General features: G+C 38.8%; 1 protein-coding gene across 1 annotated transcript in view; it reads right to left on the bottom strand.

Annotated features, from left to right (window-relative positions):
• The window catches only part of SCIN (scinderin), a 45,463-nt gene that overhangs the window by 7,827 nt on the left and 13,451 nt on the right, over positions 1-24,185 (bottom strand). Inside the window, exons 4-10 of the mRNA XM_052695394.1 lie at positions 20,227-20,376; positions 6,940-7,032; positions 5,603-5,735; positions 3,779-3,867; positions 3,334-3,549; positions 2,017-2,138; positions 1,732-1,822 (exon numbers count right to left, since the gene is read on the bottom strand). Coding sequence (XP_052551354.1) covers positions 1,732-1,822; positions 2,017-2,138; positions 3,334-3,549; positions 3,779-3,867; positions 5,603-5,735; positions 6,940-7,032; positions 20,227-20,376 — 894 coding nt within the window. The remainder of the gene's footprint in view (positions 1-1,731; positions 1,823-2,016; positions 2,139-3,333; positions 3,550-3,778; positions 3,868-5,602; positions 5,736-6,939; positions 7,033-20,226; positions 20,377-24,185) is intronic.

Here is a 24,185-nt window from a genome sequence, read left to right as displayed (position 1 = left end):
AAGCGTGTTGCAGAGCTCTGGTACAAGGTACAAGGCCCCGAGCTATGCCTGGTCAAGCTGAAAGCAGCAGAGAGCCAAGGAAGAGCTGCTGCAGGCCAGCAGATTGTGCTGGTCTGCCAAGGAAGCACTTCCAGCTGCTGTACTGCTGGACAGACTGAGAACATTACCTGACTGGGACACCTAACATGTATGCTTGTGGATGTCAAGCTGCAAAACTGTGGCAGGATTTTACAAACGACAAACAGCAAGAACAAACAAATGAAAAAACAAAAACAACACAGAAGAAATGCACTGAGGGAAACATTCCAGCAAAACAAATGGTCTCATGGCGTTTTAATACTAATTTGTACTGTAGTGCCATCTAGTGAGCAGAAATAATACACTTCAAACCTTTCCAATAATGCTTTTACACATTAAGTACAGGTGATATATTTTAGGTACGCAAGTATATGCATACAAATCCATACATATATATATATGCATGTATTTATAAGCATATACATGCCTACCTAGAATATATTACCTATACTTAAGATAGAATCATAGAATCATAGATTGGCCTGTGTTGAAAAGGACCACAATGATCATCTGGTTTCAACCCCCCTGCTCTGTGCAGGGTCGCCGACCACCAGACCAGGCTGCCCAGAGCCACATCCAGCCTGGCCTTGAATGCCTCCAGGGATGGAGAAACCACAACCTCCTTGGGCAACCTGTTCTAGTGCGTCACCACCCTCTGGGTGAAAAACTTCCTTCTAGTATCTAACCTAAACCTCCTAAACACACATCTCGAATAAAACAGCCTCTTAATCATATTATTGCAGTTATTTAATTGTAATGTTATTATTCCTGCAGTACTGGTCGTAGGTATGAGATAAAACTGTATGGTGCCAAGCTGTGTCCAAAAACAGAACATATGTTAGGAATACTTCAAGGAATAATTAACTGGAAGTATTTTAAACTTTCCTGAGTATACTTTCAGTAATAAATCATAACTGATTAATAGACAGAAGTATAATCTACCTTTTAAGTTTAGTGTACATTGGTGGGTGGGGGAAAACCTTACATTGGTAACTAAAGGATGGGAAATAAATAATTACCTTCTAGTGCCTAGAAAATCCCTGCCTGTCCCTAATCATCTTCCTGCTTGAGCTCTTCTGTGAAAATAAGGGGCTTTCCACAGCTCCTCCTACCCAATGTTGGTTAATGCCCAATACAAGTGCGAAATGTATTTGAAAACAAATATGAGGATAAAACAGTATTAGTTGTATGAAGAAAATAAAAGGGAAAAGCTGGAAAAACAATTTTTAACTGAGTTCAAGTAACTGGCAGCTTGGTTTTATCTGTACAAACGGGTCAATGACAAAAAGACTGTGTGAATACAAACTCTTGTTATTTCAACTAAGGAGATACATCTATCTTCTGCAACTAAGCTAAGTGCTATGAAAAAAGATCAGTATGGCAACATGCACAATTTCTTGCAGAGTGAACTGTGAGGTATTTACAGTGCTTCATGGCTAATCATTGTACCATTAAGTTGTGATAAAACACAAGTAATTTCAGGCAGTTTATGCACTGAATGGAAGTTAAATATCTTGATAGATGACAAATACACAGAAGGGATCACCATTAGCAGTTGATATTCCCTGTCTTCAAACACTATCTCCTCCTTTCAGTTCTTGTTTCTGCATCCATATTGTATTCTCTGTTCAAGGTCATCCCAAAAACACTAACCTGCACAGCCTGATCGTTCAATGACCTGTCTAGCTGAACAGTTAGAAATGCAGAAGCAGTCAGTTCATCTTTTGTAGCATGGGCTCCTTGCCTGAGGAAGACATTGTAAAAAAAAAAAAAGATTGAGCCTGATTTCAAAATGGTCTAGAGATTATACTGCATGTCCAAGACATAGTAAATAACCGTGCATTTACATGTGACTCTCTACTCTTCTCAACAGGACACAAAGTCAGCATGAAATAATATCCACATACGGGATGTCTGTGCAAAGCTGTCAACACATACCATGTGTAGATGATCTGCCCTTTAGGATAAGTGTAAAGGATGATGTAACAGTCACCACCATAGAACTGTCCATATGTCTCAGGTTGCACAGGAACTCTGCCACTGCTTTCCACTCTCCAGATCTGGGGGAACACAGAAATCACTGCAAAATGCTAAACTTCATCTTCAGTCTCTTCAAGAGGCAATTTGTTCTATCATACCTTAAGCAGTTTTTCTTCTATTCTCAAATGTATAGTATATGACCAAGAAAGACTGTATGAAAGATATGTTTGCACCCTACATCCAGAGAATGAATGAATAATGATCAACGCGCCATGCAGTACACTCTTCTTTGTCTTGATGCTTTAATGTCATTTCATAGTGCTATATTTGAACTTACTTTCTTAATGTCTTAAGATGATAGTGTAACACGAATGTCACAACGTTATGGCTCCCAGTAGAACTATAATAGTGTTTAGGAGAGGTATTCAATATGCAGTTTTGCAGATTTCTTGTATTTGATTCACTCCAGTGCAACTCAGTCAACAGCTGCCTTTCAAAAACATGTGGTTGAAATTATAAATAAAAAGTGCTCCAGGTCTAAGCTGCTGTGGCTGAAATCCATGGACCATTCCAAATATGAGGTCAGAAATGCAGAAAATAAGACAATAAGACTGTGGGCATTTATTCCTCCTCTTACTTTCAGGATCCCAACATTCAGACCTGTATCCAACAAGGTGCGTTGATGCAGTACCAAGCTAGCCATGTATAGTCCAAATATATTTCCTGGATTATACAAAAGACTAATCCAAAGAGATTTCAATGGGATAAGGATAGATTTGAAAAGACTCTAAAGTCATCATATTCTTTCAAAATTCAGGCTACTTGAAACACTCACTAGGGACAAAGAAGCAGATAGGACAGATACAACAAGACATATGTAGATAAATGGATTAAATTTCTGACTCCAAAGGCAAGTTTTCCCATTCCAGATTTCAAGATGATGTGGGATAGAAGCATTCCTTTAGTTATAAGGATTGTATTTAAAGTATTTCCTGTATAACTATTTTATAAAAGGGGAGATATTTCTGCTCTTTGATTTCTTCTGATGACTGCTACATCTTTCATGAGCATAAAAATAGCATTACATGCCAGCATACGGGTGACAAAGAGATTCACTTTCAACTTCAAGTCTATTTGTAGGAATAACCATTAACGTAATTGTACTCAACATAATATCTTACATAGCAAAACATACAGTAGCAGTTTAACCTATTACAAGTAACAGAGAAACTGGGTAGGTGGAAATTGGAATAGGTGTAACCACACAAAAAGTACCTGTACTTTCCCTGAGCCATCATCTATCATGTTATGCTGCGCAGCCATTTGTGGAGACTCGTGTAACTTGGTAGCATCAAATTCAATCTGCTCAATTTTAGCCACTCTCTCTGTGACATATACTTTGCCGAAGCCATCGCTTTGATCTTTATCCTTCCAGTCTTTGAAAAATTGTTTGAAAATTGGCGTTTCACCTCCTTCTGGAAGCACTTGAATCTGAAATGAAACAGGAAACATGAGATGGAATGAAAACAAGGCTGACATGGTTACTGAAATGAAAACTCTTCTGAATTATCTGTCAATAAAACATTGCCCTTATGGGCTTATATGCCCTTAAAAAAATACTTTTTTTTTTTTTTTTTTTTTTTTCTGATTTAAAAACAAAGCCTTTAACAGAGTTCATTATCTCTTGGTATCATCTCATAAATTCATAAACAGATCACACCTGTGTGTTGGCAGGATAATTCATCTGCTGTATAAATGCTTCAGCATTCTTCATGGCAGCCTTTCTTTCCTGTGGGTTAGCATCTTTGCCTGGTTTAAAGATAAGAACAACAATCCATGAGAAAAGGCAGTGAGCTCACCGACTTTGTCAAAACAAGATGCCCTTGAGCCAGATTCTCTTCAACATTGCTTATGCCTCCATCTTGACCAAACACGAATAATGAGATCCACACAACGTTTGAACAGCCAAAACAGTACCTTAATGGTTTTGAAAAAAAGAATCGTTATTCCTTTTGCTTTGTGTGTTTTGGTTGGAAAAAAAAGAAAGAAAGAAAGAAAGAAAGAAAGAAAAAGGCTACTCAAAATTTCTGCTAGGTTTGAGATATACATCCAGTAAGAACACTCAGGGTATTTTCTGTGAATCCTTGTCTTCTTTGCTGCAGTGTGTTAACTGAAGCTGCTCTCTAGAACTGCCTTCCCCTCATTAGGCACCACCACAATTCTACTACTCCCAAGTAAATGAAACTCCCTTTCAATCTGGCTGTGCTGTGCAATTTACCACCACCTTTCCCCACCCATTCCTCCTTCCTCAACCCTGTTCAGTTTTAGAAATCTCTGAAAGCCTCAGTGGGATGATTTTTTTTGTATCAGTTCTGCATTCCAGCTGGCTGTCAACGACTATGCTTTAAAGACTTCTTAGTCTACCAAGATGCTCTGATAAGCTATTCATTGTATTCAGTTTTGAATGAGACTATTAGCAAAGTAATTCACACTCCTCAGCTTAGTGGGCTGAAGATTTCCAGCAGCGATGATAACTGCAGCCTCTCATTGCAAGGGTGAGACTTGCAGATTAATGGTTTTTTTCTGACACATTATCATTATCAGTGGTAGCAAAGTGAGGATACACAAAGGAACAGGTAGGGCCACGTTCACAAGACCTACATTGGATGTAATTGAGGGAAAACCAGGAGTCAGGCTCAGAACTCTGAGCACAATCCCCCCATATGTTGTTTTTTATAGGTTACATCCCTGAATGAAAATAATTACTCAAGAAGGATGCTTACAATACTTCCTGGATTCAGAAGTTTGACAACTGCATTGATTAATTACTTGCTATTTCACATGGCAGAAAGAAATGCAAATGTCACAGAAGAATTAATATACTGCCTCAGACAAAAAAAAAAAGGGGGGGGGAAGGGGGGAGGCAGGAGATACTCAATGTTAAATGCAATAGCATCACCATTGCATTCCAAGTACAGTGTCCAGACCTAATTCATCAGCTCTTCTCTGGGAAAATGATCCATTAAAATGACTGCAGACAGTCCTAGCACCATTGATAATAACACAGATAAATATTCAGGAGAAAAAAAAACAAGCATGTTTTCAGTTGGTCCCTGGAAGATGGAGGTTGTAATTATCACTCACCTTTCAGTTTCACATCTCTACCAATAAAGGTATGAAAATATAATACCTACTTGTTATCAAACCTTCAAAGCCCATATTTTTCCTAGAAGATGGATATTTGATGGCAATACACAAAATCTGCAGGATTCTTTATGTTTGCTTTGTAATTGCTACTTAGATAAACATTTAAGCATTAAGCTTACAGATGTCTTAAAAATAGACAGGATCTTTAAACAAGACACATTCTTAAAGCCTTTACTGACATGAGCAATCCTTGTCCATTGACCATGCCAAGGCAAAACCATGACCATACTATGGGTACTGTGTCCAGTCAGTATAAAGTTTTGGCTATTCAGTGGATGCTGTATTGATCCCTCAGAACTGTGTTTCTTCTGCCTTTTCAATAGAAGGGTCCTCTTACCTTTCCACACAAAGATCTTCCTTGCAGCACCATTGTCCAGGATGAAGCACTCCTCTGACAAAAGCATAGCCATGGAGAAGGGGTTTTCCTCTGCTACCACTGACAACTTCATGGATCCACTTGCATCTGACACCTAAGGAAGCAGTAATTGCAACTTCAAATAAACTCTGGTTTTGATCATCAAACTAATTTCCATTCTCCGAATTACAATAAAAATTAGTTACTATTCCTATGTCTGAAATTTTTATCCTGCTGGAAAGTAAGGACGACTTTTTTAGTTTTGTTTAATGTTAAATCCAGCAGAGGGAGATACAGTGTTAATTTTAATGATCTCTCAGTTTTTAAAAGCAAATAATTTTCTCTTACACTTTGGGTTCAAATGTGTATACAGTGAACATCTCACCGTTAAAAACATATGCTTATATCAAACTATCCTATGAATTAGTGTCATCTTCCGCTACTACATCACCCTCACTGAAGCCAGAGGTACACTTACATGCTAAACAAGAACTGAAATTACAGAACAATTGAAATTTTGTGGTCTTCAGGAAGAAATAACTCTTTTTTTTTTTCTCGTGGAAGAAAATAAAAGTATTTTCTAGACTTCATTAAAAACACCCCCCTTTTCCAAATAGTTTCTCACTACATGGCAACATGAAGGCAACATGAAGGAAAGTTAAGAGACATGAAAGGAAAGAAAAAGAGAAAATCAAGAATTTATTGTTTCAGTTCTGCAGCTTCCTGCAATGAAATGGAATGTCCATATATTTTCATTTCAAAACAGGCTTCTTTTGTCAGAAATGATCAAATACCAAAACTTGGCTCTGCTTTGACACTGGTAATGAAGAATTTTTCTGATATTGGCACAGTCCCAGTCAGTGTTAACCCATGGGAAGTGAGAAAAGAGAAAAGGAACATTGAAAAGAAAAGAGTTCCGCATTCAAATTTCCTTGGATTTTAATTAGAAAAATAAAACTGCCTATCTCTCAAACTCTGTTAAGGATAAATCACACACAACTATAAAAACTATCACTTTTGAAACCAAGAAGACAGGAAACATTTTGATTTCAGATTTAAGTCAGTTAATTGTTCTTTGACCTATGATTAATGGGTCTCAGGCCATGCTTAATTTATTTTCTGACAAACAGGGCTGTAATCAATATTTTTTCCTCATTTCAGCTGGGCTATCTTGATACTGTGTGAGAATCTTGGCCACTGGCTGCAAATCACCCAACACAACTGTGGTTCTTTAGGTGAAACCAGAACTCCATGTACTAAGGCTCTGTGTGCATGATAACTGCTGAGTGTGCCTAACCCCCCAGAATAAAGCTACTTACCATATAGAGTTTAGCACTCCTCCGATTTGCAATATCAGCCATCTCATCGTCATCATCACTACATTCAGGAAGCTCTGGCTTTTCCCCTAAGACCTGTATAATAAGAGAATAATAAAATGAGACAGAGTATAGGTTCTACAGTATAAATACACAAATACTTCCTTGTGTTGTTCCAGTAATTAATTAGTTGGCATCATCTTTACCCCCGATCTGATTTAAATCTAAACTCATGGATGACTTCTTACAATTTTTGGGATGGCTTCATTTGTGAAATGTTTGAGAATAAAATTAAAGCAAAATGAAAAATATGAACTAAAGTTATCTTCAAAAATATTTCAATTGTTTATCAAATATCAGATTACGAGTTGAAAAATCTTTAAAATTACAGGTTCTTAATTCCAGTTGCATGGGAAAAAATTAGCAAGGATCTTGGAAAAAAATCATGGGGTGAGAAAAATATATTCTTGTTCTACCATTAGATGATCAGTTTTAACACTGTGGTAGTTTTATGTCATTGCGGTGTTGCACCAATGACAGCATTATAGCAACCATTACTAGAATAAATTCACAGAGGTTCAGCAAGAATATCCAGATCCAAATATTGTGCATAGAATTGTATGAATTTTGTTGTAGTTACATCTCAGAGTGAAGATGATAATGATAGTTAATTAGGTCGCGAGTACAAGTGATGTTACAGCCTTTCTATTGACATAGCAGATTTGCATATAACATGGAGTTGCATGCAAAAACATTCTAAATATTTAATAACAAGAAAGCCTGACAAAGCATATAGCCACAAGGAATACGAAAGAAAACAAGTGTGGCATAAGAGTTTTACAGAAATTTGCCATCTGTAGAGTCTTCTAACCTAGCAAAGCCAGTAAAGTACATGGCCTTATTAAGTGTGATTGCTCCAGTTTAATCTAAAATAATTTACTTGCAGTTCAAAAAGTTGTTCCCTCAAAGTATAAGAAAGGCATCTGTAGGAGCTCTTCAGTAGCTATCGTTCAGCTTTTCCTGAATATGCACTACGTGGCTGCAGGTTTATTCATGTGAGGCAAGTGGGGCCAGACTGTCATAGCAGTGCCACCAACTGGTGAACGACCACCTAACGGAGAATGGGCAGACATGGCATACTGTCACAAGTCTTCTGAAAATGTTTCCCCTCCTAGGTTTGCACACTAACAGCAGCCTACACTCAAGTTGAAGAGCACCAAGAATAACCCTGCCTTTGTAATGCAAAAGGCAGAAAATGCCCAAACAGGCATGCTTCTTTGCCTGAGCACATACTAAATGGGTTTAAGGATTTTATAAGATTTGACTTTCAGTGACTATTAAATGGGTGAAAGACTCCTATTAATAAAACTTCCAGAAGTCCATACTCACTATTTTTTCTGCCTAATTAGCTACTTCCAGTAAAAACAGAAATCCCATTCACACTCAACTTGTGGTTTCTGACAGTTATAGTCAGCACTTTCCCTTGCCATGCATATGGAATACTCACTGCACCACAGTTATTATGCTTTGTTGTAAGCTTCTTAAATTAATATAAAATCTACCAGTCTTACAATTTGTGCATGCACAGGAGACTTTGACAACTATGCAAGAGCCACTCTGAATATTTTTTAAAACTGGGTCAGGAAGCACTGATGCTGCTTCTGAAAGCACTGTGACAGAAGCAGCCCACAGCATGAGCTAAGCGCTCTGCTCTAGCAGCAGCTAAATCAAGTAAGTTCTAGAATTTAAAAATTCATTTCTAAAAATGGCTCCAACACAGTTCAGATTGCTGGCCTCACCTAGTGGCGTCCAAAGACATGCATCTTTTCCTTTCTAAACTAGAATTACTACCAGAGCCTCTAAATCTTTTCAGTTCATCAGTACTGGCATGATGAGAGGGACAACTATCTTAGTGGAAATTCTGGTTCTGCAACAGCAGCTTGTACAACAGCTTCTCTGGCCAAAGCTAGCCCCATGCTACAGCAAAGGCAATCAAAAAGGAGTATCACTGAAAGATCTGTTCTGTGATTCTCCTGCAGAGGAGCACAGGAACAAACAGAAAAGGGTGTCCTCTTTTCTTGTATTTGAAGTCACAGTTATTCATAGATCCTAGCATTTTTTGACCATTGCTAAGATGGATGGGCCATGATTTGCTTCTCCTAGCAGGTACAGAAATCTGCTGGTACAGAGGACTGTGCAGCCAGCATTGACACTGGAATAAGCCTTCAGCTGAATCCCTATTGGAATACTGTGTGCCCATGTCAGAAACAGGAGATGAGACAAAGGCGAAATAACCTGAGGCAGACGAGGACACCAGTCATGGCGTGAAATAGACATAATCTGTGTGTGAAACAATAGTCTGAAATACAAAGTCACCACACCGGGGACAACTTATGTCACTCCCAACATGCACCAATTTCAGATGCTTTGTTCTATAGACTGTCAGAGGACACAAACAACAGAAGGAAAAACAACATGTCTAAACAGAAAGCAATTTATGCTAAAAAAAAAAGTTTTGTCCCAAAGACATTCCTCCTCAGTTGATTTTCTTCCTTCTAATGGAAATGTCTGCAGTATGGCTGAGTCCATGTATACTCACATATCTGCCTGGATGTGGAGACAACTGATAAATGTTACCAATAATACTACAAAGAGCTTATTGAGTTATTAAGTGGTATTCTAGAACTGGGTCATGTAACTACAGAAGGATATGTCTGGCTGAGGTGCAACACCAGGTGCTGCATCATAAATAGAAGAGAACATGCCAGCTGAGGCAGAGTCAAAGGCTTCTGAAACCATTCAGCATGGTTCCCTGATAAAATGAAATTAAATCAACAGTTTAAAGGATATTGAACCTTACGGTCCTTATCTACATACACTGTTAGTTTCACACACACTGTGTCAGCAACAAACACTGAATTTTACTCACACAATTCTCCCTGTGCAGACAGCCCATTGGGTCACATCTCAGGGGCCAGTGTGCTGATGGCCTGGAGCTGGTTCTCTTGGGCTGCTCACAGATTTGGAGCCCTAACATGCAGATGTGTAGATCAAATGTACAGATCTCAAAGCAGCAGTGCTCTCTTGGGGACACAAGATGGCTCAGCTGCATTCACTCCTGGGCTTTCCAACCATCTTATCAGCGCCAAACCACAACTTCCAAAATACACAGATGCACACAAAGACTTTGTAACCATTTCTTTAGTTTTATTATTGTTATTATTATTTAGTATTTCTACATGGTAGAAATAATTGAAGGCATAACTGGGGGCCTGAAAGCATAGTTGTGTCATAGCTGCCTCCTTCTCTGGGCTTGGGATCTTTAAAATCTTGCTTGATTTTAGTACCACAGAGACTCCTCATATCCCTCCACCTCATCTGCCAGTGACATATTAGGCTGTCAAACCCTTCCTCACCTTTTGCTGCTTCATCCCAGAGCAACACCCATTCTCTCCCCATCACTGCTTCCTGCAGTTTTAGCAGTATCCTGGAGAAAAGCACTCGGGCATATTACAGGTACTCTCATGCTACATTTTAAATCTGCCAGGGGAGCTGACAATGGTATAGAATAGAAACTCAATCTGCATTACTTTTAAAAACTTTTTTTTTCACATTGTTTTGTAAGTTTTGTTAAACTTTTTGGAGACAATGGTAGGTTAGTGCAAGAATATCTCAGGGGAGACCAAGAAAACAACAGTTCCTTTTCAACTACCCAACTTCAATCTTATCTTCCAGTTATTGCAGTGTAGTCTATCCTGCCTGCAAAACTATAATCCCATTACTTCTCCTTGTGTGCACATCTCCTATGCACAAATCTGTACCATCTCAAAGATGTATAGAATACAGTGCCAGAGTTTCCCAGAGTTTCTTCTGACAATGGAAATTCCACTCTCTTACCCTCAAAAAGTATAGAAGGAATCACAGACAAAAGTTATAACCTGTAAGAATGAGACGGGTAATTTTAAGTAAGCACACCAAAAGAAGGAATTTAGTAAACACAGTCTTCACAACTGGAGAAGGTGACACTGCTTAAATGGGAGCAGGAAGTTTAAAAGAGCTCAGTGAGGCTGAAAATCCAACGAGTAAAACAATGCTCGAAGAACAAGTCATGTGAAGGTTAATTAAGAGAGCAAACCAGTTTCATACAGTTTAACCTGTGTACACGAGTGCTGTGTTTGTGTTTCATTTCACTGCACAATTTGGATTAGGTTCCTGGGTCTGAAACTGAACTATTTGCTGTGGCTGTGATCCCAAGCTTGGGTCTCAAACAAATTCAAATTCCCCTCTTTAAGCGCTAAGAGCAGTAGAAAGAAAAGCAAGTGAGACATTTACAGAGCTTAAGGCTCCTTTCAGAAAGCATCAGGCTTAGTAGCTCGTCAATATTGTACTTTCTTAGATGCTCTGACATAAGTAAATACATCTGCTACTACCAGCTCTAGGTACACATGTACTGGTCACAGAGAATAAATTTTTCATGCAGAATGATGGCTCTGAACTAAAGGCACAGCATGAACTCACTGGCAGATAAGAAAGTGGGTTTTTATATTTACTTTCAAAACAAAAGAAGAATATTACAAGGAATGCCTCTCTGAAATAAATACCATCTCAAGTATCTACTCCAATAAGCAATAAGAGAAAAAATTCCAGCTGAAAGAGGAGGACATAAAGGGGCCAACCCTTGAGTTGGATGTACAGATGTGTACCCAGGGGGACCTTTGGGCAAAGGTGATTTTAGGGCTTCACTGCTAACATTACTGGCCACAGTTCATCTCTATCACATTGGCTTATGTTTGTCATGCCAGCAAATGATGACTGCAATAGATATCTGCTCCAGACAAAAACTACTTTTGACATTAGTCAGTTATGAATATGCTTTTTTCACTGTTTTTTTGTTTGTTTGTTTTTGGTTTTGGTTGTTTTTTTTTTTTTTTTTTTTTTTTTTTTTTTTTTTTTTTTTTTTTTTTTTTTTAATATTGTAATCCAGAGCTCTTTCAATCTATTTGAGCAAACTTAATCTTTCAAAAAATTATACTTCAATCAAACTAAAGAAGAACAAAACATCTTTCGCTTAACTGCTCCCAGATAAGTCAGCAGAATTTCTGCCTGAAATTGCCACTCACCAGCAATTGCAGCAACAATAGATGTCATTACATGCTCACCCTGAGCAGAGGGCTTCCTACCAGCCCCAACAAAGATTGAGAGTAAGATGAAAATGCTGTAAGGTGCTGACAACCACCAGGGATGCTTTCTGTTAGCACACAGTTCTGGCATTTTGATGATTTGTTTGGTCTTACCCTGTAATTTATCAAAAGCACTTCATGGTATTAAGGTTTAAACCTGATTTGTATGCATTCAGAATGTTGTATAATAGCAAAACACATCAGCTGTTCTTTTGATGCAGAAATTATGGCCTACATTTTTTTTCCAGTTTCTGTTTTCTCAGGAATTTCAAATGCAAAATGTAATTTTATTCATAGCTCTGTGTTTAACTCGTAAAAATAGGGCATTAGGCTTTGGCAGCTTATCATGTAGTATTTGCAATTTTGCATATCTCTAATAATTTGAATATGAAGTCTTGACTTCATGTGATAATGCTGTCCTAACATCAATTTTCTACTCTGTGAAACAGCCACAAAATAACACGTTCACAAGAACTCACTGAGATCAGTCTGGAGAGAATCATGTTTGGCTCAGAGATAAAGCAAACTGTCCTCTGTCCCACTGGGCCTTTGAGATTGGGAGTGCAGAGCATGAGCTGGGGAAACTCTTGCAGCTGTCATCTTCAAACACCCAGCTTTTTGGATGTCTCCAAGATAAACAGTGATCCCACCCATGATAGAGAAACTGGGAGGGCAAATGAGGGTGGATAGTGGTAAGGCAAGGGGGAATGGTTTTAAACTGAGACACGGGAAGTTTAGGTTGGATACTAAGTGAAAGTTTTTCACACAGAGAGTGATGACACACTGTAACAGGTTGCCCAAGGAGGCTGTGGATGCCCCATTCCTGGAGGCATTCAAGGCCAGGCTGGATGTGGCTCTGGGCAGCCTGGTCTGCTGGTTGGTGACCCTGCACATAGCGGGGGATTGAAACTAGATCGTCACTGTGGTCTTTTTCAACCCTTTTTCTACGGTTCTATCCACACTACATTAATAACAAATATGGAAATTCTTTGTTACAATCACTGAACACTGAAAATTAAGCTGTTCAGCCACCCACCTACTCACAGCGTAATTATAAACACAGTAAGTAATTACCCCTGCATCTTTTTTCCATTTATACCAATCCTTTCTACATTTTTTTTTTTTAACTTTTTTTTTGTTAAAGCCTCCTCAAATACCAGCAAAAGCATTACAACTGAGACCCACAGAGACCCTCACACATCCTTGACTTAAGAGATACCAGATTTAGCTGCTTTCTTGGAACACTGAAGTCTTTGCAGCTTTGCAGACCTGAATTGTAAGCCTTCAGTCTTAAAGCTCTGTGTGCTGCACAAGTTACTGTATGCTTGTGTACTAGAAAATAGCTAATGGAAATAAATCAGTAACTAATGCTAACAGAAAGCCTCAGGCACATAAGGCACTGCTTACATTCAGCTTTTTTGTTCTCTAAGCACACACTTGCAATCTTTTGCAATGCCACCATGCAGGCTGGTTTCCAGGCTGCAACAGGCCAGGCTGAACTGGAGGCTGAAAATTGGAGTCTGGCAACTTCCCTAAGGAGCTTGAAGCAGCAGAATAGGGAGAAAGGTACAGGCAACAGCTAGCATCCCTGCTGGAAAACGAGGACTCCCTGGAGAGGCAGAGAAGATGAAAGGATCAACAGTGATACACAGCATCACAGTGAGCAGTGGGAGCCATAGCAAAGCGTTTCAGCACTCAGAACTCAAGACAAAAAGTGGAAAAAGCTGCCCAGAGCACTGATATGTTTTTCCAGTACCCAACTTGCTGAATTCACAAAGAGCATTTCTAGTTCCATACAGCCCAATAGCTCAACTGTGCCAGGGGAATGTCTTGGAATGACAATGAGATTTCTGCACCTGAGAGAGAGCACAAACTCTGATCCTAATTTTTAAGAAAGCAAATCAGAGTGCGTTGACAGAGTTTTGCTAATGCTTCCTACTAACACTTAAAATAAATTAAATATGTGTCAGAACACAAAAACAGAAAGCAAGAATATTTCTATCCCTAGATAGATGTACCAAAGATACAGCCTACTCAACTCCGGAAACCATTTACCCTGCTGGTTTAGGTGCCCTCCGCTCACTGATTTCCAAGTTCCTACACTTCAAATTTTGTGTGATGTAGCCAAAGTGTTAAATGAAGGGGGTATTACTTCCTGCTCTTCAAGGCAGATATTCTATACCTGATTACTGAAATATTCAAATCTCTCATGTGATTTTACCTGTCTTCTGTTGTTACAGTTACAACCAGGTGGTATCAAAGTCATAAGCAGTAATGTGAACAAAAGACCTTTCCCTAAAAACCGGCTTTGCAGTAAAAGCAGTAACTACGTTCACCTATATCTACAGTGTTACACATCGGTTATAGTAGAAATACTAAACAGGTCCCTGCAAGAAAGAAAAGAAAAAAAGGAAAAAAAAAAAAATCTTCTCAGGTGCCTATTTCTTGGGTACATGCTGGATTTCAGGAACAAATATCTCTGAGATTTTTATGCAGTAAAGAAACTTTCAGTTCTTCCCCATGAAATATCCAGATGCTATAAAGTACATGAAAGTAACTGCTAAAAACTCTTTCCTTTAGTCTTGTCTTCTTAATTATGCTCATTTAATGACTGAAAATTATAGCATTTCTTCATCAGTAGATTTCTTAATAGCCTAGCACACGAAAGAAAAAAGCTGTTACAAACTCCATTAGTATTCTAACATGTAATTATAAAATTGTAATTGACTAACATGGCAACTCTGTAAGTGCTATAGCTGCAGAAAAAGAAAGCAAATATGAGAAATTTTCCCACCTACAAGAATGTAAATGAGATAAGTTATAATTAAATTGCAAGTACTTACAGCAATTCATGCTGGTTCTACTTATTCACTGAAATACTTGTATAGAGGCATCTTTTCTAGCATAAGAAATCGGTTTTTCAACAATTTATTATTGAAGCAGTTCATAAAGAATTTAGCTCATGCCATGCAGTGCAATACTCTTGAACATTTTCTGAAGTGACCAATGCAGACAGTGAAATTTGCATTCAGAGGCATGATTACAAACCTGACTTTCAGAGGTACATGCCACCTGCAGCTCTCATTTAGTTCCCTTTAAGCACCTGCCTTCAGACAGCCAAGATTGAAAACTGCAGCTTGAAAATCATGATTGGTAACTCACAACACTCCTGAAGAGTCCTCCTGGCCAGCCTCTGCCCTTCAGGGCAAACCCCTGCTGATTTAGGCCTGGGGAAAACACTGGGCCAAGCAATGACCTGGAAATTTGCTAAGCAATACTGAAGTCAAGTCAGTGGAAGATCCAAGCCATGTGCAGTCTGAATGCAGGTTGCACAACAGAGTCCTGCCAGGGCAAATTTTAGGCAAATTAAAAAACTCCTGGCAAAAACCACGAGTGCCCTTAATGAAGGAGAGATGCTCTGCCATGTGAACATAAACTATGTCACTGCTTCTGGCTCCCTGCAGGACAAGGGTTTTGAACTTTAAATTCACATCCACAGTCCTCACAAATTTAATATAACAGTGTAAAAATTAAGCTTCCATTTTTCAGATGGGAAAGGAGGAGCCTTGAAAGTTACACATGCATGTGCGCTAACTTTCCCTGGAATATTTTGAGTTCATATCCTCTCCATCAGCATTCAAGAGATGAAGACCCGAATTCTATCCTTGCAGACGTGCATATACTCCACCACTTCATGAGGAAGTGCATTCATCTTTCCAAGATGTGAACTTGACTCAAATTTGTCTCTGGGTCTTAGTAACATTGCTGTTGCTGTTTTCCGTCCATCAGCTTTCCTAAGCCTTTATATTGGTGTTAAAATTTAGTTATTGTCTCTCTTCTCTGTGCATCTCACTGTCCAGCCAATTCTTTGTACTTGTGCATAGAATTCCCTGAAAAAAATGTGAACATTTTTTCTCTTTCCTTTTTTTTTATTCTAACATTCAATTCATAGCATACAGCCTGTCAGTAAAACCACACAGAAGCTATAAGCAATTAAATGCTTATATGATACCTAGCAAACACCTGCTGTCTGTTTTATAGAGAAGTCATAACCTTTCTTCTTCCTCTTGTGCTACCCTCACCCCCACAGCTCCTCCACTCCTCTGTTTACAAAACAAATATAATAAAGAACAAGGGAACAAGAAGAAATGCAAGTGTTAGGCGAGCAGCTGTAGCAGTGCTTGTTTTTACAGTGCTGTGACTGCAGAGCCAGCTCTTGCTGTCTTCCAGGAAAAGAACAGGCATCTGATAAGGGAAGCTCATTGCTCCCTGCTCCTTGCAATAATCCTGCTCCTATGTAACAATCATCATTCACAGTACCATTAATGTTCTAAAAGACCTCTAAGATCATCTGATCCAATCATCCACCTACCACCAATACTGCCACTAAACCATGTCCCTAAGTGCCACATCTACACATTTCTTGTATCTGCAGGAATGGTGACTCCACCACCTCCCTGGGCAGACTGTGCCAGTGCCCAACCACTCTTTCAGGTAAATTTTTCCTAACAGAATCCAACTGGAACCTCCCCTGGCACAACTTAAGGCCATTCCTTCTCATCCTATCATTATTGAACACAATAGCATTCAGGAATTCTGAGGAGTAAGAATTTCTTAGGAGCTTTAAAGAAAAGAAGAAGTAGGCTGTGTTATCAGAAAGGACAAAGAGGATCCTCTGTGACTCAAAAACATTTAAACTAGGTGAATATTTACAGAAATATTTTATGAAAATTGAGTTTACATGCATCTGATGTAAGGCCCATAGAACTCTAACAAAAAGAAGCACAGGACAACCACAAATAATAAAAACAAAGAAGTTATTCTTTTTTTTTTTTTTCTTTTTCTTTTCTTTTTTTTAAGGCAAAATTTCATTTTCTTGTGGGTTTAGACCTCAGCAGTGAAGCTTCTCACGTTTCACTGTTTCAGCCATGACAAAAAAAAATAAAAACCAAAAGTGTCAGCAATAAAAACTACAACAATTCCACAGTTTTAAAGAAATTCTTTGTAGGAAAACAATAAAACAGCCCAAAGGATCAGACAGCTTTGACCATGTAGGAAACAAGAACCATCCTCAAAGTGTGAGATCACAGAATCATTAATGTTGGAAAGCTCGCTCCAATTGTCTAGCACAACCCCCAACCCATGCCTGTGTCCATTCTAGACTATTTTCCTCAGTGCCATATCTCCATGGTTCTTGAATACCTCAAGGGATGGTGACTCTACCACCTCCCTGGGCAGCCTGTTTCAATACTTCACTACTCTTTCTGAGAATAATTTTTTTCTAAATCCAACCTGAACCTCCCCTGGCCTAACTTGATATCACCTCTCCTATCACTGTTACTTGGGAGCAGAGACTGACCACCACCTCGCTTCAACCTCCTTTCATGAACCGATGGTTAAGTAGAAGTTGCAGGATCAATGCACAGTTTAGTGAAAACTCAGTTTATCCTATCCTTTAATTGGCTCTTATACCCTACAGATTACTCTGCTCTGCCACACAGAGACTGTTACTGTTGCTAGAGATGCCTGGGGAGAGCAGCTATATAGCTAGAACACTGTCAATCTAAAAATATTTCAGGTGTGCAATATTTCACATTACACTAAAATATGAAAGCAAACATGTTAAGACTTTCTCTTCAACTCCATCTTAGCATATCAGATCAAGCTGTTGATGAGAAATGTGTGGAGGACTGCATGTCTTCCATCTTTCTCTTGGGTGACTTGGAACAGAACGCTGCTCCTTGCATTACTGCAAGCAGCATCAGCTTGTTGGCCCACTACAAAACTTTCTGACATTTCTGATTTCTTCTTTCACCTGCTTGCCATTGCTCTGAAAGCACAAGCACAGTTCGCACTTCACTTACCATACACAGACAATAACTTTACTGAAGAAAGGAAACAGAGTACCTCAGTGATTCGCTCATTCCTCTCACCATATGCTGAGTTATGGGAAATAGTTTGAAAAAGTAAATGGGAAATTATTTTTTTTAAATCTAGCTCCCTCAATTTGTCCTCTCTACAGAACTAAAGCAGGCATTTCAAAAACAATTAGAAAACTGTTTGTCCCCAACACAGGTACTTGTTGTTGTGGCCACATTCAGTTATCTCAGTGATCTGTTGGTACACAAATGCAGTGCTATGAAATCCCTGCTTTTTAATGCAATCAGTCAGGACAAGCCTTGGTCTCAAAGCAGGGCCCAAGGCAACTTCTGACTGGGCTAGAAACTGAGGATTTGGTCCCAAATTAGCTCTAAAGTAATATATTTAGTGTTCTTTTTGGTTTAAAGAAAAAAAGAAGTGGAGTTAGCTCTAACTCTAACGTGGTCACATTACAGTGACCAAACTGACTCATGATTGCCAAGACCTATTTTTAGATTAGTCCCATGCAGGTGAAAAATTTCCTGTAACACAATTTAAGCATTCAGGCCTAAAGCCCAGCAGAATGAGCAACTGTTCAGCTGTTTACATGTAAGAATCAGTGCACAGAGTTGGCAGTCAGTGAATTTCACTATGGGCAGCTGCAGCTGCGGGGAGCAGTCACAGTTACTGAGCAGGAGCAGCAGCAATTTCTCCACTTTAGCCACTTAATTTTTCAAATAACCAAGGCAACCAAGCCTTCTCCCAAAAGGAGAAGTTGAAGTTTCTTCATACATTGTTGACCAAGAAGTGAAATGATTTATTCTCATACGCTAACAACATGTGACAAGATTAAAACGCAACCTTGGCATTTTTCCTGCTCTTACTCTCAAAGCTCTACAAAACAAGTTGCACACAGTTGGCAAGCAGGTACCAGGGTGGGGCCAGCATGACTTGGCCACACACATCCTTACTGGGTGTTGGCAGCAGCCTTCAGCCACCCATGTCCTTGCTGGAGCTAACATTGTGTCTGCAGTTGAATGTGAGCCAGATAAAAGGTGCAAAGTGCAGCTGTTTTGATCCACACTCCCAACTCATCATAAGCCTATTAGAAATTCCATGCAAGACCTCCAGCAGCAACCTCAAGATGGGCTGGGTCAGAGGGAACGTGCTTGACAGCATTTTCCTGCAGTGCCACCCAGCCCAGGCAGGCTGCAAACTGAGCTCACACTGCAAACAAGGAGCAGGACTTTGGTTCTAATCGTCAGTCTGTGCTCTTCTCATCATTGTTACTAATGTAAAATATATACTACTCACTTTACTGCTTAAACCAATATTAATCACATTCCATGAGCCAAAACTGAATATGTACACCATCACAAATAAAGGTATACCAGCAAGAACCATTCAGCATTACCTCCTGAAGTTAATCTGAAGTGTGAGATAATATTCTACTGGAACATTTTCCATTTTACTGAAGGACTGCTTTATGACCCTGTTTACCTTTTCCTTCTTGTCAGAGAATGAATGAAAAAGCTTAACTTAGCACTCAAATGTCAAGTTACAATGCTGTTATTACCATGCAACAGGAACAGCTCACCAGCACTTGCTAATGTTTTCCAAAATCTGAAAATTCCATAAATTGTTTTTTTTTTATTATTATTATTTTTTATTTTGTTCTTCTCCACTTTACTTTGATCATCTCTGTTAAGGTATCTGAATTCTGTTTTTTAGATATATGGTCAAACTTTAGTCTAAACATGAGGAGGAGACTCCCTAGACTTATTAGAGACCAGGTACATAACAGTTTATAGTGGAAGTGGTGATGCCACACAGTGTGCTTGACCCTATGAAGCTTCACGCAATTTGCTACGTTTTGACATTCTGGAAATAGAACTTCCATCTGCTGCTTGACCCTGATGCTGCTTTTTCCTCACACAGAGCAGACAGTTTGGTTCAGGCATGAGCTCTGCTGTTAGTTCTGTTACCCTATGGCTAATTCTAAAAAGCAAACATTTAGTTTTCAGAAGAATATTTTTAGTTAATGATCTCTTATTCCTCTGCCTGATATCTTAATACTACTGGAGTAAGGTAGCAAGAAGTCATCTAAACTGATGTACTGCAGCTTAACTCTCTCCGTGCTCCCGGACTCCTTGCAGAACTAAGTTTTGAACCCAATCCTGTTAAGCTCCTGAAGTATAACAGCACTCTTATTCACAGCTGTGTCAGTAACTGCATATATACAATACAATACCGTTATGAGTTCATCCGGTTCACTTCCTTCTTCCACCGTAATTAATCTGGACCTCCCATTTCGTTCATTGTCCCGAATGCCAATAGCAACTTGAGTGGCCTTCAGGCGCTCATATTTGTTGCATGAAGAGCCACACCACTGATAGATCTCCTAAAATAATTCAAAGCATGTATATGTTAGCAAGGTTTCAACACAGCAAAATCATGAAATCAGTATTTTATTAATAATTATCTGACTGCAGCTAACCAGCAGAATATCAGTGAAGTTGCATTTTTCAGCAGATCTTTAACAGGAAGCATTTCTATGTCATGTAGATATCTGCAATAAGCAAGATATTTAAATAATGTAAGTCAGTATCTACATTTTAGAATATCATTCAATCTCACAATAGTCAGTTTTGATTTGTCCAAGTTTTGCCTGAAAAAATAGAGATATATCTTCAACTATCTAAAGAACCCCAAAACTCCTAAATTTGCTGCTGTAAACTGTTTTTATTTTACAACAGCAATTACTCTTCTATGTCATTTTAACAGTGGCAGCTCGCATCTCTGGCAAGAAACAAAATCATTTTAAAATCTCAGAAAATTAATTGTATCTGCACCTCAAAAGTAAAGTTGTATATTTCTAATCTTTTTTTTTTTTTTTTTTTTTTTTTTTTTTGTGACCTTTTACTGTACAATACTTGTAATGTACTCAAGTCAATTTGTCACTCATTGCATCAAATCTCCAGCTCAAGTGCAAATCGATGTCACAGGCATTTTCAATAAGGCTTCCTCCCTGGGAGATTTGTCCTTGGGGTACAATCAATCACAGTCACAATCACAAGAATCACAAGGTTGGAAAAGACCTATAAGATCATCCAGTCCAACCGTCTCCTCATCACCATTGCCACCACTAGTACTAAACCATATCACGCAGCACGTCATCCAGTCGCATCTTGAACACTGCCAGGGACGGTGACTCCACCACCTCCCTGGGCAGGCATTCCAGTGCCTGACTACTCTCTGAAAGAAGAAGTTCTTCCTTATGTCCAACCTGAACCTCCTCTGATACAACTTGCGGCCATTGCCCCGTGTCCTGCTCGTTGCCTGGGAGAAGAGGCCAGATCCCTCTTCACCACAGCCTCCCTTCAGGAGGTTGTACAGTGCAGTGAGGTCTCCCCTGAGCCTCCTCTTCTCCGGACTAAACAATCCCAGCTCCCTCAGCCGCTCCTCATAAGGTTTGTGCTCCAGACCCCTCACCAGTTTTGTTGCCCTTCTCTGAACACGCTCCAGGATCTCAACATCTTTCCTGTAGTGTACAGCTGATGCAGTGCTCATAAAAGTTTATTAACCTTGGATAAATATGAGCTCTTCCTACTGTAGTTATCACAATTGTCGTTATAGACAACTTACAGAGATTTACAGATCAGAAATACATAGTTCTTTTTTTTTTTTTTTTGTGATTATTACTGTAATCAAGTTATTTAAAACAAGATGGGTGTATACGTTCCTGCCTTAGGAACTGACTATAGCACAGACAAAAGTCACATCTGTAAGAGATGTCTGCATGCAAAAAATGCAGCAGCTAGGAACAAACTACACAGAGCAATCACCCAATTGGGATTGCCACCTTTAAAGGGAACTCCTCAAACACCACAGCAGTGGGTCTTCACTTTTCAGAGAAAACGCTCTGAAGGTAGCAGCTCCCTCCAAAATATCTTATGGGCTTTCAAGCCCTTCATCTCATCTGTCTGAACAGGTAGTGAGTAGGTAGGCCCACCACATAGCACGGAAAGGGCAATTTGTTCAGAACCGAGTATGTCTACTGAGGCACCTCTCAGGAAGGAGGGCCACCAGAAGCAGCGTAAGACAGGTCATCAAACCCAGCCACACTGCAGACAGAGGAGCCTCAGTTCTGGCATGTCCTGTGCTTCATCCTAAATACAAAGTGTTTCAGGATACAGAATTTAAATTTCAGCCTTGATGAAAACTGCTAGGACACAGAATATAAATTGCAGGTCCCCTAGAGGCTGAGATGGGAGAAGATAGGCAAAATATATGAATCAGCTCAGCTGGCTGATTTTTTTCCTCCATCCTTTTGGAAGAAAGTCATTTGATTCTTCTTGCCATGATTCAAATAGTCCAGTAGCAACAGTAAAGGTAAACATTTGTCTTCAACATTAAAAAGGGTGAACTGGTTTGTGTTCAACTGCACTGAAAATAATAAGGAATAACTTACAGATGTTTAAGTTTTATTATATACATACAATTCTATAAAAATTACATTTTAAATGAAAATCAAATTCATAAAAGCTTTTTGAGATTTTTTTCCCTATTATCACTATTTACTTGTATTAATTTAATACTATTTTCATCATTTAATAGTACTTCCTATTATCATTACATAACAGTACTCGAAAAGATAGTTTGAAATGAGTGGGAGAATAAGTACTGTTACTCAGCAGTAGCAGATACAAACTTCTAGAAGACAGCTAACAATGACGCCACTTGTATGCAAAACAGCACTAGTAACTTCTGATAATTACTTTCCAAAACCAGCTTGGAAATGCTCCAAAACAAACAAACAAACAAACAAACAAATAAATAAAAACAACACCTGACTGATCTCACAGCCAAATTCCCTTCCCTTCCTTTAGGAAGCTTCTCTCAGCAGTGATGCCTTAAGCTTACATCAGGATTACTTGGATTCCCAGAACTACATTGCTTTCAACTTGCAGATGTTACACAGTTAAAGCAATAGGGTTTTCACCCTGGATTTATCAATCTTCTGATTATAGGTTCAAGACAAAATAAAAAAAGTTCCAAATTCTGGCTTAAATAACTATCACACTTAAGTGTCCAGAATCTGAGACCCACTCTTGGCTTCAGGTCTGAAACCTATCTTAAATCTGATTATGACATTTCCACAAAAGAATATCTGTGCAGATTCAAGGAAACAGAATTCTAAGTCGTTAATAAAAGACTGTCTTGGTTATATGTAAAAAGACAAAAGTTTCAACCCAAACAGATTTTTTAATATCATTCTTATAGCAATACACTTCCTCAGCCATCCTCTCCCAAGTTCTGGAAGACTTCTCAAAACACAGATTTTTAGCTTTGGAGAATTTCATTATTCAAACTTAATTACTTCTTATCTTGGCCTACCTCCTAATTGAGCATATTTGAATTATGAGAATATAAGAGCCGTGAGTGATGTAACAGGAATTCTTTATTTCTTACACCCTAAGAAACAAGGAAGATGATGACACAGAGAAGTTGGGCAAATATTGCCTTATCTCAGTGTGTATGCTGAAATTCACAGAGATCACTCATTCATAAAGGTTAAAAGTTCAACAGCCTTCTCTTGGTCTTTTGGTAACCAGCTATGCAACCTCAGAAAAACATTCTCATCTACAAAATGAATATTTACTGACTACACAGGATATTGCGTGACTTAAATTGTCACTGCAAATTAAGAAGACCTTTAGATCTCAGACAATAAATACACCTTTTCCTTTCTTAACATCTCTTAAAGGTCCCCTTACACAGCATGTCCTGGCTAATCCCCACTCACAGTATGCTCTCCCCTTTGCCTTCAATAAGCAACTAAACTGAGTTCTCTAAACCAACGGCTCTATGCTTCAGATCAGCTGGAGGAAGGAGAAAGACCTTTGAAAGCTACCACAGAGGATTTGGGTTGTTTTGGTGTTGTTGTTGTGGTTTTTACTTGCAAACCTTATTATTTTATTGCTACATGAGAAAACACACACACACACATCAAATTAATCTCATTAACCTGAGCTAATTTTAAGGCTCAACTTGCAGACTACAGGTTAAAAGTAAGGAAAAATTATTCAAACTTTTCTCAGAATTCTCTTTGCAAAAGACATTGCTAAGTCTTCCATAAAGACAATAAAATTTATGCACTTTCATTTTCAAAATAAAGTTGTTTCATTTTCTGGGATTTGGAAGGGGAAT

This window comes from Tympanuchus pallidicinctus, unplaced genomic scaffold (genome assembly GCF_026119805.1).
Source record: "Tympanuchus pallidicinctus isolate F22 unplaced genomic scaffold, pur_lepc_1.0 scaffold3, whole genome shotgun sequence".
Lineage (NCBI taxonomy): Eukaryota > Metazoa > Chordata > Aves > Galliformes > Phasianidae > Tympanuchus > Tympanuchus pallidicinctus.
Note: the sequence above shows the minus strand (reverse complement) of the source record. Positions and strands in the feature narration are given on the sequence as shown.